At 36.9% G+C, this 15,779-nt stretch overlaps 4 protein-coding genes across 6 annotated transcripts; 2 read left to right on the top strand and 2 right to left on the bottom strand.

The window, feature by feature from the left end:
• Positions 1-456: 456 nt before the first annotated feature.
• Positions 457-1,551, top strand: LOC110412419 (uncharacterized). Its single transcript, XM_021422948.2, has one exon. It carries the CDS (start codon positions 750-752, stop codon positions 1,233-1,235), a length of 486 nt encoding a protein of 161 aa, XP_021278623.1. The 5' UTR covers positions 457-749; the 3' UTR covers positions 1,236-1,551.
• Positions 1,552-2,577: 1,026 nt separating this feature from the next.
• Positions 2,578-3,177, top strand: LOC110412528 (GRIP/coiled-coil protein). Its single transcript, XM_021423076.2, has one exon. The coding sequence runs from the start codon at positions 2,673-2,675 to the stop codon at positions 2,901-2,903; it is 231 nt and encodes a 76-aa protein (XP_021278751.1). The 5' UTR covers positions 2,578-2,672; the 3' UTR covers positions 2,904-3,177.
• A 150-nt stretch (positions 3,178-3,327) lies between these two features.
• Positions 3,328-9,412, bottom strand: HDS (4-hydroxy-3-methylbut-2-enyl diphosphate synthase). Of its 2 annotated transcripts, none has more exons than XM_021423074.2 (20): positions 9,237-9,412; positions 8,575-8,806; positions 8,034-8,191; positions 7,607-7,713; positions 7,405-7,505; positions 7,249-7,325; positions 6,954-7,073; positions 6,635-6,865; positions 6,186-6,302; positions 6,015-6,089; positions 5,853-5,930; positions 5,713-5,772; positions 5,564-5,626; positions 5,317-5,461; positions 5,081-5,219; positions 4,408-4,485; positions 4,168-4,327; positions 3,957-4,055; positions 3,774-3,878; positions 3,328-3,678 (listed from the first exon to the last, which is right to left on the bottom strand). In XM_021423074.2, exons 2-20 carry the CDS (start codon positions 8,780-8,782, stop codon positions 3,577-3,579), a joined length of 2,223 nt encoding a protein of 740 aa, XP_021278749.1. In that variant the 5' UTR covers positions 8,783-8,806; positions 9,237-9,412; the 3' UTR covers positions 3,328-3,576. The 2 variants fall into 2 exon arrangements, with proteins under 2 accessions (XP_021278749.1, XP_021278750.1); XM_021423075.2 differs by lacking the exon at positions 9,237-9,412 and adding an exon at positions 9,096-9,230.
• A 1,710-nt stretch (positions 9,413-11,122) lies between these two features.
• Positions 11,123-14,745, bottom strand: LOC110412318 (DHBP synthase RibB-like alpha/beta domain-containing protein). Of its 2 annotated transcripts, XM_021422849.2 has the most exons (6): positions 14,386-14,745; positions 13,837-14,022; positions 13,206-13,440; positions 12,157-12,332; positions 11,738-12,029; positions 11,123-11,521 (listed from the first exon to the last, which is right to left on the bottom strand). In XM_021422849.2, exons 1-6 carry the CDS (start codon positions 14,537-14,539, stop codon positions 11,455-11,457), a joined length of 1,110 nt encoding a protein of 369 aa, XP_021278524.1. In that variant the 5' UTR covers positions 14,540-14,745; the 3' UTR covers positions 11,123-11,454. The 2 variants fall into 2 exon arrangements, with proteins under 2 accessions (XP_021278524.1, XP_089639054.1); XM_089782928.1 differs by lacking the exon at positions 14,386-14,745 and having other exon boundaries at positions 11,126-11,521; positions 13,812-13,979.
• Positions 14,746-15,779: the final 1,034 nt, after the last annotated feature.

Here is a 15,779-nt window from a genome sequence, read left to right as displayed (position 1 = left end):
AATATTTTTAATTCAAAAAATCATATAAAATGAAAAAAAACCCTTATTTATAAATCTAAAAACATTTCATCTTTTACTATCGTGATATCAGTAACATTTAAACCCATTTACAAATATAATATCAAATATAAACTATTTTGTAATTGTTTCTTTAAAAGAATTAAGCCAAAATAAATTGAACAAGACAAAAATATAACAATCAATTATGTACAAAGAATTAATTATAAAATACATCAAATATGACATAATTTTGTCATTATGTATGTAATTAAACACAATCAAAATCAAAGAAAAGGATTCCCATCCTACCCCTTTTTTTCCTCATGGCTTATTGCATATTCAATCATTTTCCCATTCTTTAATCCCTTATTAAGTTCCCATACTCTCCCTTTACTTACTCCTTAAGTCCCTTAATTCCCTCCTCTTATATAAATAAATAAACATTTTCAAACATTTTTCTCCAATTTCAATTCTACTTCCAAATTCAGTGTTTGGGCCTTGCTTAACTCCGTTCCGTACTCCTCCACTTCCGTTTGACGTGTATACAAAAATTACGAATTTATATCCCCCTGAATTTCCGTTCCGCTAGATCTACCCCGTTTTTATCCTTTTTATTCTCTTGTATCTCTTCTTTCAAAGTCTTCATTTGCTTTGAAACTTCCTTGACTTCTTCACATCTTAAGATTTTTTCTCGGTTTTTTTCTTAATTTTGAACTGCATTTTGTGGAAAGATTTTCAGATCTACTGTAATGGAGAAACTCGGAATGCTTACCATTTTGTTGTTATTGGTGCTTCAACTCGCTTTCGCTGCCGATTCGCCGACGCCTGCCCCTGCTCCTTCACTAGGTGCAGACGCATCGCCGGAACTCGCTCCTACTCCGGAGACTGGATCTCCTGACTCTGCACCAGCATTCTCACCGGTGACGGCTGCATCGCCTCCAGCGCCAATGGCGCTATCTCCCTCAGATCTGGCGCTAGGAGAATCACCGGCGAGTTCTCCCGCTCCGTCCCCGGACGAGGCGAGCGATATCAACCACAGCAACGTCAATGCGCAAGGAAGTGAAGAGGAGAGTGGTGGTGACGGAGGAATGAGCGGCGGGAAAAAGGTGGGAATCGTTGTGGCCGTGGTGGTAGCGTCGTGTTTGGTCATATTCGGCGGATTGGTTTACAAGAAGAGACAAGACAATATCAGGAGATCTCAGTATGGATACGCCGCCAGGAGGGAAATCCTGTGAAGAAAGACGCGAGTTCCAGGTTCATACAAAATGAATTAGAAGTGGTTATATTAAAAAAATTCTATCACTCGCATTCGATTTGTATCTCTTACAATGATTTTTAGTTGAACTATTCGAAAAATTTATTTATTTTTATTCTTTTTAAAGTTTTCCAATATTTTTTATTCGTCTTCGCAGTCGACTCTTAGCCAGTCCTGTACTCTGCATTGTTACTATTAGTCAACTATGTCTATTCGTTTAGTTTATTTCTTTATTTTATTATTATTTGTCACCGATGTTCTTGAGACGAAGGAAATAATCGATTGAATTCGTGTAATTGAATTGATTTTCGATAGCATTTTTGGTAGAGTTTTCGGCCATTTTGGCTGTAAAGGCTACCTGCAGGCGCCGCCCTGTCTCCTCCGCTGCTTCGCCGTCCGATATCATTAAATGCGGCTGCCGTTAAACTTCGACGAAATTAATCATTGGTACGGTGGTTTATGATTAGCAGGCAGCAGTTTGGGTGGGATGTATGTTGTTTCATGTGACCTCTAACCACCAAATTCATCCCTCCCTGAAGGCAGAGTCCTTTCTTAGTTTAGCCTCGTGGTCCCCGTTTGTACTGACTGAAAACGGGAAAATGCGCCATCGCCCATCGCATTAGTCACTAGGGCCAAGGTTGTGAGGGCATACACATGATTTTGTTACATGCTAAACGTGCTAAAAAATACATCACCAATGAAGAACTTCGGCCGATTTTGGATATAAAACTAAGGGTAAAATATTTATATTTTTAAATTTTTATTGAATTTCACCGGATTAATTAATTTTTGAAATAGACAATGAAATCTAAAAATGTAAACACTATTATTTGAAAATATAAAATAATTAAAATATATTTTCCCTTCAACAATGTGATCGAATGCTTTTCTTTGTTGAATTTTTTATTAAATTTTTTTTTTAATATTATCATATCATCAAATTCATAAAAATAATAATGAAATTTATATATGCAATGAAAGATATTTTTAAAAAATGTTAATGGGATTTGTATGTCCAATAAATTTTTTTTTTTTGAGACGAAATATCTAATTTAAAAAATAAAAGATCTATTTAAAATTTTGATTAAAACTTAAAGGGTTTAAGTATTTTTGTCCTCAAACTAAGTATTTTTTAAAGAATTATTAAAATTTAAATCCTTATATATATATATTTAAGTTCGTTTATGTTTACCATATGAATTTAAAGGTTTTAAAAGGCCTAAAGCCCAAGAACCATTGAGGCCCAAGGGACTCTAGAAAGCCTCAAATCTGAATTTGGGTTTGTAATAAATACAAAATAAAATAAAGAAAATATTTATGGTGAAAACGGTACCTACATATTCGCCTTCGGCGTTTCCGCCCAATTGCTAAAGCATATAGAAGTAAACGCGTGAGTGTTTGGAAGCGGGCAGAAGAGATGGCGAAGCGAGTGGGAACGAGTCGGGACATGGGCAAAGGCAGGAAAGGGTGGACGCTGACCGCCGCCGTCAACGCCGTCTTCGAGTTTTTCAGATTGGCAGAGTTCGAGATCCTTTTCTTCCTCTTCTTCATCATCGCTTTCCTGATCTTCAAAGATCTCACGTCGCGGCCTGAATACAATCAACTGCTGGTTAAAAAGCCTGGCGGAGTGGATCTGTGGCCTTATTAACAGTAAGAGGTGGTGGACGGTGACGGTGGTCGACGGTGGAAGGTGGATGTCAAGGATGCAAAATCTTTCGCATATTTCGAGCTGCATGTATTACATTACATATTTGTTGTTGTTAAGGTCATTCCCTGCACTTTCAATTCTTCCTTTTTACTTTGTTATTTTCTAGTGTAAATTTGATCTTTGAATAGAATCAAATTAATGAACAGTTGGTTCAATCGGTTAATTTGTTCATCTTGACAGTACATTATTGGGTTTAAATCAGTTACTTTGTTTAGTCTTTTGAATTTGAACATCGATAAGATCTTGTTGACAGTATTCAAAATGTAAATCCCAATAGAATGGGCGAAAAAAACTGTACGTTTACGTCTTAAACTTGCCATTTTGGGGGTTGGACTTTAGAGGCTGGAGCCAGCCAATGATGAAATGGAGGAAGATAATCTTGAGAAACATTTGCCAATAAAACTGTTAATACAACACTGCATATAGGTTGAGCAGTGAGTACATAGTGCAATTTCTTTGCAGTCTACAAGTAGGCATTGAACCTTACAGATTTGATGCTTTCTCGTGCTGTGATTGACTGTATGTTGGTTGGTATATTGAGAATACCTGTATACAAGGATGGGGAAGGTGATTCCCCTCAACAGAGGCTACACCAAACTGCATACTAGAATCTTTATTCTTCGGCAGGAGGGTCTACCCAGCGGCCATGATCTTTTATTAATTGGATCAGAGCATCGGTTGCATGCTCCATTGCAATTCCACGCTGCACAACAGTCTGGAAAAGAATCAAAATACCAGTTAGTTTCACCGTATGTTGAAGTTGGAAGACAATTTTTCCCTGAATTCAAAAGCATGAAATCATAAGAGTACCTTGCCAACATAGAGGTCAATTTTTCCAGGAGCACCACCTACGTATCCGAAATCTGCATCAGCCATTTCCCCGGGACCATTGACGATGCAACCCATGATTGCAATCTGATAAAGAACAGAAATTTACATTATTTTCTGGAATTTAATCCTATGTCATACAGGACAGCGAGGATAATCAGTTACCGAAACACCAGGTAAGTGTGATGTCTTTTCTCGTATTTGTGCACTTATTTCTTGAAGGTCGAACAAAGTTCTGCCACAAGATGGGCATGAGACGTACTCCTGCAACCAAGATTCAGCCTTATTAGATATGACTCTCAAGATTGTTGTTGCTTTGTAGTATTTTGAAGTTCATATGTTTTGTTTTTTTTCCTCTCAAAGATAAGATTCATACTGTCTTGGTATTCCTCATTCTACAGCCCTGTAGTAAGTTGAAAGAAGTATTCCTGAGGAAGTCGAAATCCTGGTCTGGGGCTTCTAGCAAGACACCATCTCCAAGTCCATCCACCAGAAGGCCTCCAGCATTGGTGCCAGCGGTAATGACCAAGTCATCCCTGCATGTAGAGAGAAACATTATAAACTAAAACTATTCATACCTTGGACCTCATCAACAAGCACTATGGGGTTTAATTACCTGTGAATCCCATTTGGAAACTGAATGTGGTGGATTACAGGGAAATCCAATGCGTTCTCTGATAGATACTCAAACAACCTGCGGCAACAAAATGTTCAAGTATCAGAGACCAAGAATGGCAGGCAGTGGGTAGTAAAACTGTACCACTCAAGAACATGAAACGACAGGAGGAGGAACATGACCAAAATAGAGAGAGAGAGATAACTCATAGCTTGCTTCGTAGGCCATGCTTAATCATGTACCGGTCTCAGCAACTAGATCTGGATTTGGATTTGAGTTGGCATGCTAAACAAATTTGTAATGGGACAAAAGACAGGCAATGGTGGATGATTCCATAGGAGGAAATCTCTCTATCTATTTCATGATTAATATAAGCAAATGTGCTTATTATACCCTTCCTCTTTTCAATTTACCTCTTTCCTTTGTCATCACCTAAATTTTATCTCACTATCCAGGACAATTCAAAGTGGCGTGAGTTCAGTTTCCCTCTGTCTGGCAAAACATGACACCCAACATGTCTTTTACCGATAATTCAGCAATGAATTAACACATTGACTTTCAACAAGCCACCTTACCCCTTTAGTTATATGAACAATTCCACCTTGGCTTTCAACAACCCACCTTACACCTTTAATCTATGACTGATTATAAAATTCAAGTCATTAAACATTACCTCCTTGCTGCATGCACTCTGCCGATTTTATATTCATTGTAGGGTATATCATGAAGAAGCATTGTAGCATCAATGCCTTTGAGGATTTCCAACTCTCCATAAGGCTCGTCACCACGTACAGAAACAACCAAGCGTGTACCTGCAAGGTGATGAATTGATATCATATGAGCAACAAGAATAAACAAGGATAACCATCTATACTTTAAGAATTCAATATTAAATATAAGCAGCAGCACCTTCTGGCAGAAGCTTGTAAGCTCCGGTTGATAGTTCCTTGAGGTTTACCAGAGCCATAGCATTAGGCAATGGCTTTGTTAGCTGCTCTGATAAAGGAGTAATAACCCCCATGCTTATGTCTATCAACCTTTTAAGAGCTAGCCGCTGGTTATAACACAAATAATAGTACCAGTCATTTCCATTTTTTTGTCAAGTGTAGAGAGATAGAGAGAGAAGGAAGCTAAGCAAAAGAAGTCAGATTCTTACAGCATCAATGTCATCTACCGGTGGAAGCTCCCTCAGTATGATTGAGTCCACTGTTGCCAAGTCCTAGATCAACATATGAAAATTCAATTTTGATGAAAGCCCACATAATGTAGCCAATCTTTATATGAGTAAATGGACCAAGAAAAGACCTTAAATGGCATGCCAACAACCAGCTTTGCTGCAAGTGACTTGTACAAGAGTTCCGCTGCCTGCAGAACAGGAAAAAGAATTAATAAACTTCTCCCAATCACACCAAATAAATCAAGGAAGCACAGTGTTAAGAGGTTACCTTCAACTGATCCAGGGAAACCGACATAAGAACAGAGCCATCGCGATGCAAGACACCTCTGTAATCCACCTCTTCACCCTATGAAGAACAAATTATCCATTTAAAATTGAACAGAGGCACAGGTATAACTAACACTATGTGACTGAGACATTTATGGCTAACCTCCCTTTGCGTTGGCAATTGACCAGATCGACGCTGGAAATCAAAGTAATGCCGGTGCTTTTCCTCAAATGGTGCCTGATGAAATTTTGAGTTTACGATAGAAAGCTCATAATGACAGGATTTGAAGTGCTAAAACATGTTGTCTAATTAACTGAAGTTGTAGAATCCTACCACCCCTTGCTGGAGTTGAGCAGCTCTCATACCAAGGTTAGCCATTCTTCTGCAGGGATCTATTTCCTCCTCTGGTGGCTCTGTAAGTGAAACCCTGATTGTGTCACCTAAACCATCCTGCAGGTCAACAGAGTTCCAAAGCACTTTGGTTTAGTACATGATTTTGCATTTGAAAATCATGGCTACAAAACTTTAACAGAAATTAGACAGAAGGGCAACGAATTTGACCAATTCTCTGCTCTATGAACAGTTTCTGGCTCATATAACCCCATAATCACATTTTCAATTTTCAATTTAGCCTTGTTGGTGATCACTGCATTATAAAAAAATGAGCAAGACTTGTCGAATACATTTTTTAAAATCACCATAGCTGTGGAGCATAGCACAACCACAACAAGAAAACTTTTAACGGTCATCAGTTGATTGTGCTAGTTATGTTGTGGAGGTACCTGAAGGAGGGTCCCGATGCCAATTGCAGATTTCATTCTCCCATCCTCACCTTCTCCAGCTTCAGTGACTCCCAAATGTAATGGATAGTCCCAGCCATGAACATACATTTCAGCCACAAGCAGACGGTATGCCTGGACCATGACAACTGGATTGCTCGCTTTCATTGAAAAGACAAAATTATGGTAGTCCAACTTTCTACATATCTTAGCAAACTCAAATGCAGACTCAACCTGTTTCAGGAAAATCAATTAGTGGGATGCGTGGAAGAGAAAACACACTTGAAAGCTGTAGACAGGAGGCGATAAGATAAATGTTCACCATTCCCCTAGGAGAATCTCCGTAGTAGCTCATTATGCGGTCAGAAAGGCTCCCATGGTTGGTGCCAATACGCATCGCCCTTCCATACTTCTTACATTTTTCAACCAATGGAGTAAAAACCTGTTGTAGTACATGGGGGTGGAAAATCAATATGCTTAGTGAAACTGATACGTGCATAAAGAATCAGACTGCAAGATGTTAGATGCAATTGGCTCCATGGTTTATTTCTAAATAAGTTTCACCCATATCCTACCGGATAATGCATGATAGAGATCTAAAAGAAGAGTGGACTGACCTTCTCAATGTGCTCAAGTTCTTTCTGATACTCCTCATCTGTATATTCTATCGTCTCAAACTGAGCCCGTCTATCAGCTGCAATTAACCACCTTTTTGGATTGAGAAAAGCTGAAATCAAGATCTAAAGGCAACAATGAACATGCAGCTTACTTACCAAAGTTTCCTGGGTTGACTCGAATTTTGTCAAAGCACTCAGCAACTCGCAATGCTACAGAAGGAGCAAAATGGATATCTGCCACCAGAGGTATATTGTAACTGCACTAATAAAAAGTTAGTGAACATGATTAATTTTCATATTACATACATGACTGAAAATTCAAAAAGTGTAAATAGTTATCATAAAGAATCAGACCTACTTTTTCTGTACCAAAGTGTTTTTTATTTCAAAACATGCATCAGCCTCTCTCTTCCCTTGAACAGTTATCCGCACAATATCTGCTCCCTTGTCTGCTATTCTCATTACCTATTGAAAAGCCAGCAGTAGTTAATTTCGTAATACTAATTCATCTCATTATTTCATACATATTAGAACATTAGTAATCAACTAAAAGCTTAGAGCTCCTCTAAAAACTTCAAAGATCAAACTATTATGACATTTGCTAGGTGCTGTAAACATTAGTGCCACCTTAAGAACAAAACAAGAACATCACATTCTACGCATTAGTCACAGTTTGGCATGCAACAGATATACATTGCAGACCGTTATGACCAGACAATGCAGGAAGAGTGACCCAAACCCATTATTTGAACAGAGCAATTTAAGCAGATGGGAAAGGTTGATACCTGCTCCACTGTCCCAGCAACATCCTTAGTGTCAGTTGTAGTCATTGTTTGAATCCTTATAGGATGCTCACTACCAAGAGCCACATTTCCAACCATTACCGTCTGTGTCTTTCTCCTGACGGTTTTGTGTATGGATTCACAATACTTCTGCCTGGGAACTAAATTAAAACAATATATTAATCAGAGAAAATGGAACTGATACTGACACCTTAACTCATAGGAGGTTCCTTAGCAAACAAATGGAGATAAAATTAACCAGAATATTGAATCCAAAAAAGCCAAGTTGAGATGAATGCTTAGATTAATTGAAAAATGAAATTAACTTGCACTTCGTATAGCTAAAAGACATGGGGAAACTAAGCATAATTGATCATGATTCAAAACTCAAGTTAAAAAATTCAGGGAAAGGAAAAAAAGAACCATCTTTTCACCTAAGTTTGTCAAATTAGTTTATCTAAAGATCAACACATAATCCGAAAAGTAACATACAAATCGAAATTTAATTTCTTTTCTTTTCTTTTCCTTTGTTTGAGCTTTATACCTAACAGAGGGCTCCCTTCTGATGCAGGCTGAAGTTCAGCAATGTCTGGACCAGGATTCTGATTCCTAATCACGGATATTCTTGTTCTACCAGACTTAATTCTCTTCAAATCACAAACTCTGACAAAATCCATACTTTTTGCAAATCCTAAGCTTGAGTCCCTGCCCTTCAAACCCGAAAAGGAAGGTGGTACAGCTCCCGTCGCCATTTCAACACAGCACAAAGCCTTCACCTTCACAGTTCAAAGACACAAAACTCAATAAATCAAACCACCACCCACTATCATGGCTGAAAAAATGGACAGAATTAGCAAATTTTTTTTTCAAATTCTATTTACCCAAAACTGAAAATTTAAAGACATGCAAAATTGTTTGGGTCAAAAGAATCAAACTTTTTACTATATTACCAACAAAAACAGCTGAAAATTACTTCAAAAAATTCTCCGTTTCATGACCATCAACTCAACATACAAAAAAAAAAAAGTATACCCAAAAAGAAAATTGAAAAGAGCAATAATCTACCTAAAGAAAATAACTTTGTAACTGAATCAATCTTTGAAGAAGTGGGTTTTCTTTTTCCAATATGACTTTTTTCTACAAGCAATTTTTTTCCCCATAAGGTAGATAAAGAAAGAGCTTTTAAGAGGGTAGGCTTATAGTTACCTTACGCAGTGATTTGGACTTGAATGAGAGAATTGAAAACTGATGAATGGAAAAGGTCTGGAGAAGAAAAAAATTGGTGGTGGGAGCTGTTTGCAAGGATTTTCAGAATAAATAGGTGGATTTTGGATTATCAGAGAAATTCATGTAGAAAAAAAGAAGAGGAGATGGGAAGTGGGAATAAGACAAAACATTTTTTGAGCATCTGTTTATCATCGGCCATGAAAAAATGCACTGCTGTAAAAAAAATGGTTAATTTTCTTTTTTCACCCTTTGTATTTTGGAATATTCTTCTCAAGTCCCTCATTTTTTTTTCTATTTTTGCTTGTTTAATTAAGGGTCAACCACATTTTATTACTTTGTTTAATTAATATTATCTAACATAAATGTTAAAACAAATTCATAAGTGAGATAATTTGGGTTGGTTTCATGTACATGGTTGCATTGGTTTGAAAAGGAAATTTGTCTTAAGAATTTAATTTTCTTTCCAACTAAATTAATGTAAAATTATGGAAAGAACCTATCATAATTAAATACCTATTTTGCCTAACATTTTTGCTTAAAATAAAAAAACTACTTTGAATGGCTAAACCTTTTATGGAAGTCAAAATTAAATTTCTAAACACAAATTAAAAATTTCAAATTAGCCACTTCCATCTTTGACCTATAAAAAAATTTCATAACTTTCGAAGAAATCCAAACATTCTTAATAAATTAAAGGATAAATGTCACTTTCACTTATTGCAATTTAATTTTTTATATTTATTTTTCAATTAATATCTTATAAATAATTTTAACTTGATAACATTTTATTTCAAAGTAGAAACTTAAAAAAAAAACTCATTTTTGAAAATAATATAAATTGACTTATCAATTTATTATAATCTCTATTCAAAAAAAATTTATTATAATCCAACCCCAACTCAACATTTAAATTCTGAAGGGGTTAAATCATAATTAGGTCATAATACAAGGGCTTAACTGTAACAGTACGGTCTTTCAGACAACGAGCAACAACCAAAAATTTACGTATCTTTGATGGACAGTTCTAAGAATTCCGTTCGCGGAAAAAGCCCAACTAAAACTGAATTACTCCCACTCCCACGCGCTTTCCTCACGCGGAACACGTGGCTCTGGAGGATTGGTTCGTCTGAGGAACCAGGCACTGTCTTAAATCTCCTTAGATTGTGGACTTTTCAGGATTGAGATCCCCATGAAGACATGCAGTTAGGTACCCACGATACTCACGACCCAATGTTTTCCCAACACACGTGAATCTTGAATTAGTTTGCCCTTTCCATCTTCCATCCGTAATCACCCTTTATATATAATCGGATTTGATACTCACAGGTACTCGGTTAAATGTATTTACCAGATTGGATACTCAAAGTTATTTGGTAAAGGTTACTTATTGTCATCTCTATGTATTATGTCCATATATTCAACTAAAAATTTAATGTTAGTTAATTTTTTTTATTTACTTAACTCTTTAAGTCATATACCATGTGATCAGAAAAACTCGATTGATATTAAAGGAAACTCAGGACTCTGGGAATTTACATAGAAGCACCTAAGAACAGAAGAGTCCCCAGGATTGGTGTCTTTGGTAATGAATTATTGAGCATTCTAACGTTTATACTTAGTACTATGTTTCTTTGGTAAACAGTTGAGACAGGTGGGATTGTCCATGGAGAGTTATAGTTCGATATGACTACATTAATCTGAATACATTGCTAGTCAACCAGTCAACAAAATACATGTTTTCCATGTTTTTTGCTGCTTGGTGGTTGTGGGAATACAAACACCAGATGTTTGTCCCCTGCCTGATTTGCATGATAAACTTTTGAGACATTGTACTCAAGTTGAAACTGTTCATGGGGAGGATTTTGACAGGTTCATGAACAAGGTTTGAGATATTGAAGTGTAAGAACAAAGAAAGCATACAGTGCGATTTCATGGGCGAAAATCCAGACGAGTTGCCAAAGAAAGTGAAATGAAATTCATTTCCAGTGACTGTACAAGCTGTCCTTTTTTAACTATCTACTCGAATTCTCATATCCAAGATTGGGTCTAGTGGAACCTAAGAATACAACAGATGAATGTGTTTTGGTCAAAGAGATACAATTACTGTAGAGACACTTCTCTTCTGTGCCCAAAAAGAATCCTTTTTTGTTTCCTGCTGAAAGTTGTAAAACCATATAACGTCCATCCGATTTCCTCTTCAACGACTTGCTGCTTCTCCAAGAAGAGAATACTTCTCAAGGATTGCAACGGTTTCTTCCTTAGCACTGGAAATACAAGGGAAAACATAAATATGTAAATCCTTTCAGGCCTAGAAATTTTGCAATAACAACTTTTCAATGGTGACAGTGACAAGAAAAATAGTGCTTAGGGCAGCTCCTTAATGAGAAACTATTGATTGCATTATATTCTTCATAAGCCAAATATATGTTGAAGATCTGCTAATGTTATAATAAAAGTATTCTACTCAATCATATCCTTACCTTCCAGGCCTAAGAATCTTGTATTTTCCTGGCTTAGTAAGGTCCACAACCGTTGAACCAGCACGACCTGTTGGAAGCACACCACCATCATAAACATATGCACAGTGTTCCCACAGGTTCTCAAAATCGTTGATGCTCACACTACTAGGCTGCCCACTTAGGTTAGCACTTGTAAGAGCCAGTGCACTTTCCGCATCGCGGGCAATAATCCTGATGAAGTCAGAGTCAGGTACTCGCACTCCTATGCTATCTAATCCTGGGTTCAAAGACTTCTCAAGAATGCTTGATTCCCCTGAAAAATATTTCAAGAAACCACATAAATATTTTAGCCCCAAACTTCTTATGTGTTACAGCTGAAGGTTACAAAGCAACAACTACTTTTTTTTCCACCTCAGCAAAATCAAAAACGAATAACAAACCTCGCCCTAGCACAACAGTAACGGGTCCAGGCAGCAGAGAATCAAGTAAGCCATGAGGTAAATGGTCTGTGACAGCAAAGCGCTTTATGTCTTGCACATCCCCAACACAGATCGCAAGAGGACTGGTATGCTTGCGTCCTTTGATCTCGTAAATCTTATTTACTGCTTCTGAAGAACTGCAATTGTGTTCCCATAAAAGGAAATTATCAATCTCTAAAGATGAGGATGAAGCAAAAATATGTTTGCTGATATCTAAGGGTGAGTAATTATTCCAAAACCAGGCAAAAAGAATTCAGCGTGTAACATAATGATCATATAATGAAAACCAAGGACTTGCAATGGAAAATATCCTTTTGTGGTCATCGTCATGCTCATATTGGAAAATCATCGAACAATGCTTCTCATGTGACAATAACTGAGAATAGATTCTCTTAAGAAAGTTTTCATAAAATCAGTAACTCCAGAGAACAATATGAACTCTGGAAATTATCACTTCTTTTTCTCAAATGAGTGAGTTTTCCGCCCCCAACAGCTGAAATTCTCATGTCATGAAACTCCATGCTCTTATTATGTGCTTTTATCCCTTCTTATTCGTTTTCATCCAAGGAAATGCTTCAGAAAACACTCAGCTAAAAACATAAAAAAGGAAGAAAGGAAAACTATTCTCCTCCCTCCATAACTCTGCTTCCCTTTTTCTCTTTCAACCTTCACATTGATCAGAGCGAAGGTCTTCTAAATCTATCAATGTAGCTCCGTATTTTCCCTTCTACTGATCAACCAATAACTTATAAAAGCTGGCTTAAGAAGCTAAAAGTTTGAATTAATAAATTAATTCTTGCCTTCAACTCCAACTCAAATATATTTTGAACTTTTCGGTGTATCCTTCAATCTAGAATGAACCAATCCATTTCCTTTCTAGAAGTAATTGGAATGGACAGAAAAGCTCTAGGCACGAAATGGTGGAAGTATAACACGCTAGTCACATTCAAATTTTGCAGACATTTGACATCTAACAAACAAGGGAAAATAAGAATAAAGCAGAAAGATACCAAGCATCACAAGCAAATCCGTAAAGTGTATCCGTAGGCACTGCAATAACTTTCCCAGCTTTGAGAGCTACAACGGCTTCATCAGCATAGAATTCTGTTGCAGGGTGAACCAAACCCAACTTGCTTTCAACACCCACCTCGTACCTTTCCACATTGGAAGCCATTTTCTTTGAAAACCCACCTCGAAATCTCCTCTTCTGTTGCAAAAATGGAACAAACCCCAACTTGGGCACCCCTGGAACGTTTCACCCAACATTTCAAAATGAATTCATAAGCTTAAAATGAAACAGCAACAGGAACAAAAAGAATAGGAAAAAGAACTATAAGAAACACTAAAAAAACCAAGAAGAGATCAATTGGGGTGACATATTGAGCCTACATTCAGCAAAAAATCCAACCTTTAAAACTAAACAAATAAAATAAAATAAAACTTTCAGTCCCACAAGCATCAATTCTAACGAACCCATCAATGTTTCCATTTAAACAAGCCTATTAATTAAAAAGAAAACCAACAAAAAATCAATCAAAGACTTGGGTTACTTGACACAGAAGAACACTGGGAAAAAAAATGGAGGGAAAAATAGGGAGAAGGTGATAGAGACTAACGATTAAATTGTGGATTAAACAGCACCTCTGAGAGGAACACGAGTGTTGAGAAAAAGAAGCAGCTTTCCTCCAAATCTTGTGGAAAGGTTCATTCTTTTTGCTGGGGAGTTGTTTCTGCCTCTGAGTTCTCTCGTACTTTGGAAGTGCAAGCTGTTCGGTTCTGTTATGTAATCTTTGTCTGGCCTTTCTATCTGACCGTTTGTCCACCAATCTGCCCTAGTCAACGAGGAAAAAACATCACTTGCTTATCACGTGACCTAAATGACTTAACAAAAATTTGAGAAATTAACAATGCAAGCACATCAATTTCATAGTATAATCATTTTGAGTGTTTAGATTTTCAATTTAGTTTTATAAATGTTAATTTGTAATTTATCAATATTTTTTAAAATCGATAATTTATGACTTGCGTCTATGAATTTATGACTTGCATCTATGAATTATGATATTTATGTTTAAATTTTAATGTCATTTTAATATCATTAATTATGATATTTTATTCATCTTAAACCTTTTATCATATAATTAGGAAGCAAATAGTGAAAAACTGCTTTCTTTGTCATAATGAACCCACCATTTTTTGCATTCTTCATTCCTTTGCTTGATACAAAACAAACTCCTTCATAGTACATCTTCACGGCCTTGGAAAAGGAAGTAACTGAATCAAAACAACACCAAAATGTATTCATTCTATACCTTTCTGCCAAGCACATTACAACCTGATTCATGGTTGTCTTTAGAAAAGATCAAACCTGAGAGACTAACATGGGATTTGTAAGGGAGTTGGTCTTGCTGATTTTGATGGAGGCATGCATGAGGAAGCCTATTTGATTTATATTACAGAAGCAAAAGATGCTTCATCTATGGATAAATTACATAGTGTTTGTCTGAGAGAGCCTGCAAGTTGGGGCTAACCAAGTAAAGAGATCAGTTCAGCTCACGGCGTTCTGTTGGTTTACATTAGGACCTCTCCGAGGTGAATTAACAGCTCTAGGGGATTGGACTGGTGGTCGAGTCATCAGTTGGGAACTGTTACGCTGCTCCTCTGACCAGGCCTGCCATCGTCTTCGCCATCGTAGGATCTCAACAACGATAGAACTCCCACTCATCGCAACACCAAATCCAGAAAATGTTGCAAGGAGAATTGATAGAATTGCTTGCACTTTAACCTGCAGACCATGAAACATTTAAAGTAAATTGGTTTTAGTCAACCCTGTTTCACACAAATTTCATGTTTGGAATGTTCATGGTTAGTTTTGGTACAGCAATATCGCTAAAAAAGTGCGGTTTAATAACCTTGGCACTGATACTTCAGATTTGGTAACTGGTTTAATTGGTTTGGGATATGATCAAATAATGGTAATAATGTAATGCACAGAAACACTGCTACTATCCTCAAAAAAGGGAAACACTTCTACATACTGAGGATGTTCACGTATAATCATCAATCTAGGACTCGAAAATTCCATGCCACCCCATTACAACCTAACTGAAAAAATCAAGAAGTTTCAAACAGCATTGCAAGGAAAAGGGTGCCAAAAGGTGTAGAGAACCACTTACCAAAGAATAAAATATATGAGCAAAGAAAACCACCAAAGCAAATTGAATTGATGCGTAAACCCAGACAAATCTTCGATTCACTGAATGCAAACATTCAAGAGGTCCAAGTCAGAAATCTTAATGAACAGTTAGCAGGAATTTCTTATCCAATATTTGAATTTCCTGTAGAATTTCAGAGTTGTGACTGTCATTAGTGTACCAGTATTTCACAGCCTAGTCTACTATGGTTTTCCCTTATCCACTGCGAGTGTCTAGTGTGTGTGCAAGCATGCATGTGCATGAGATTAGATTAGACTCCCACCTAAAATTATAATGGCGAAACGTAAAATGGTGGTTATAAACAAAAACAACTAATTTGTGGTGACCGTATTCCTATTTCAGGTGGAGAGGATAATATATCCGACTCCC

This window comes from Theobroma umbraticum, unplaced genomic scaffold (assembly GCF_002168275.2).
Source record: "Theobroma umbraticum cultivar Fairchild unplaced genomic scaffold, ASM216827v3 scaffold_95.0, whole genome shotgun sequence".
Classification (NCBI taxonomy): domain Eukaryota; kingdom Viridiplantae; phylum Streptophyta; class Magnoliopsida; order Malvales; family Malvaceae; genus Theobroma; species Theobroma umbraticum.
The sequence above is the reverse complement of the archived record's forward strand: the minus strand, read 5'-3'. Positions and strand labels throughout refer to the sequence as shown.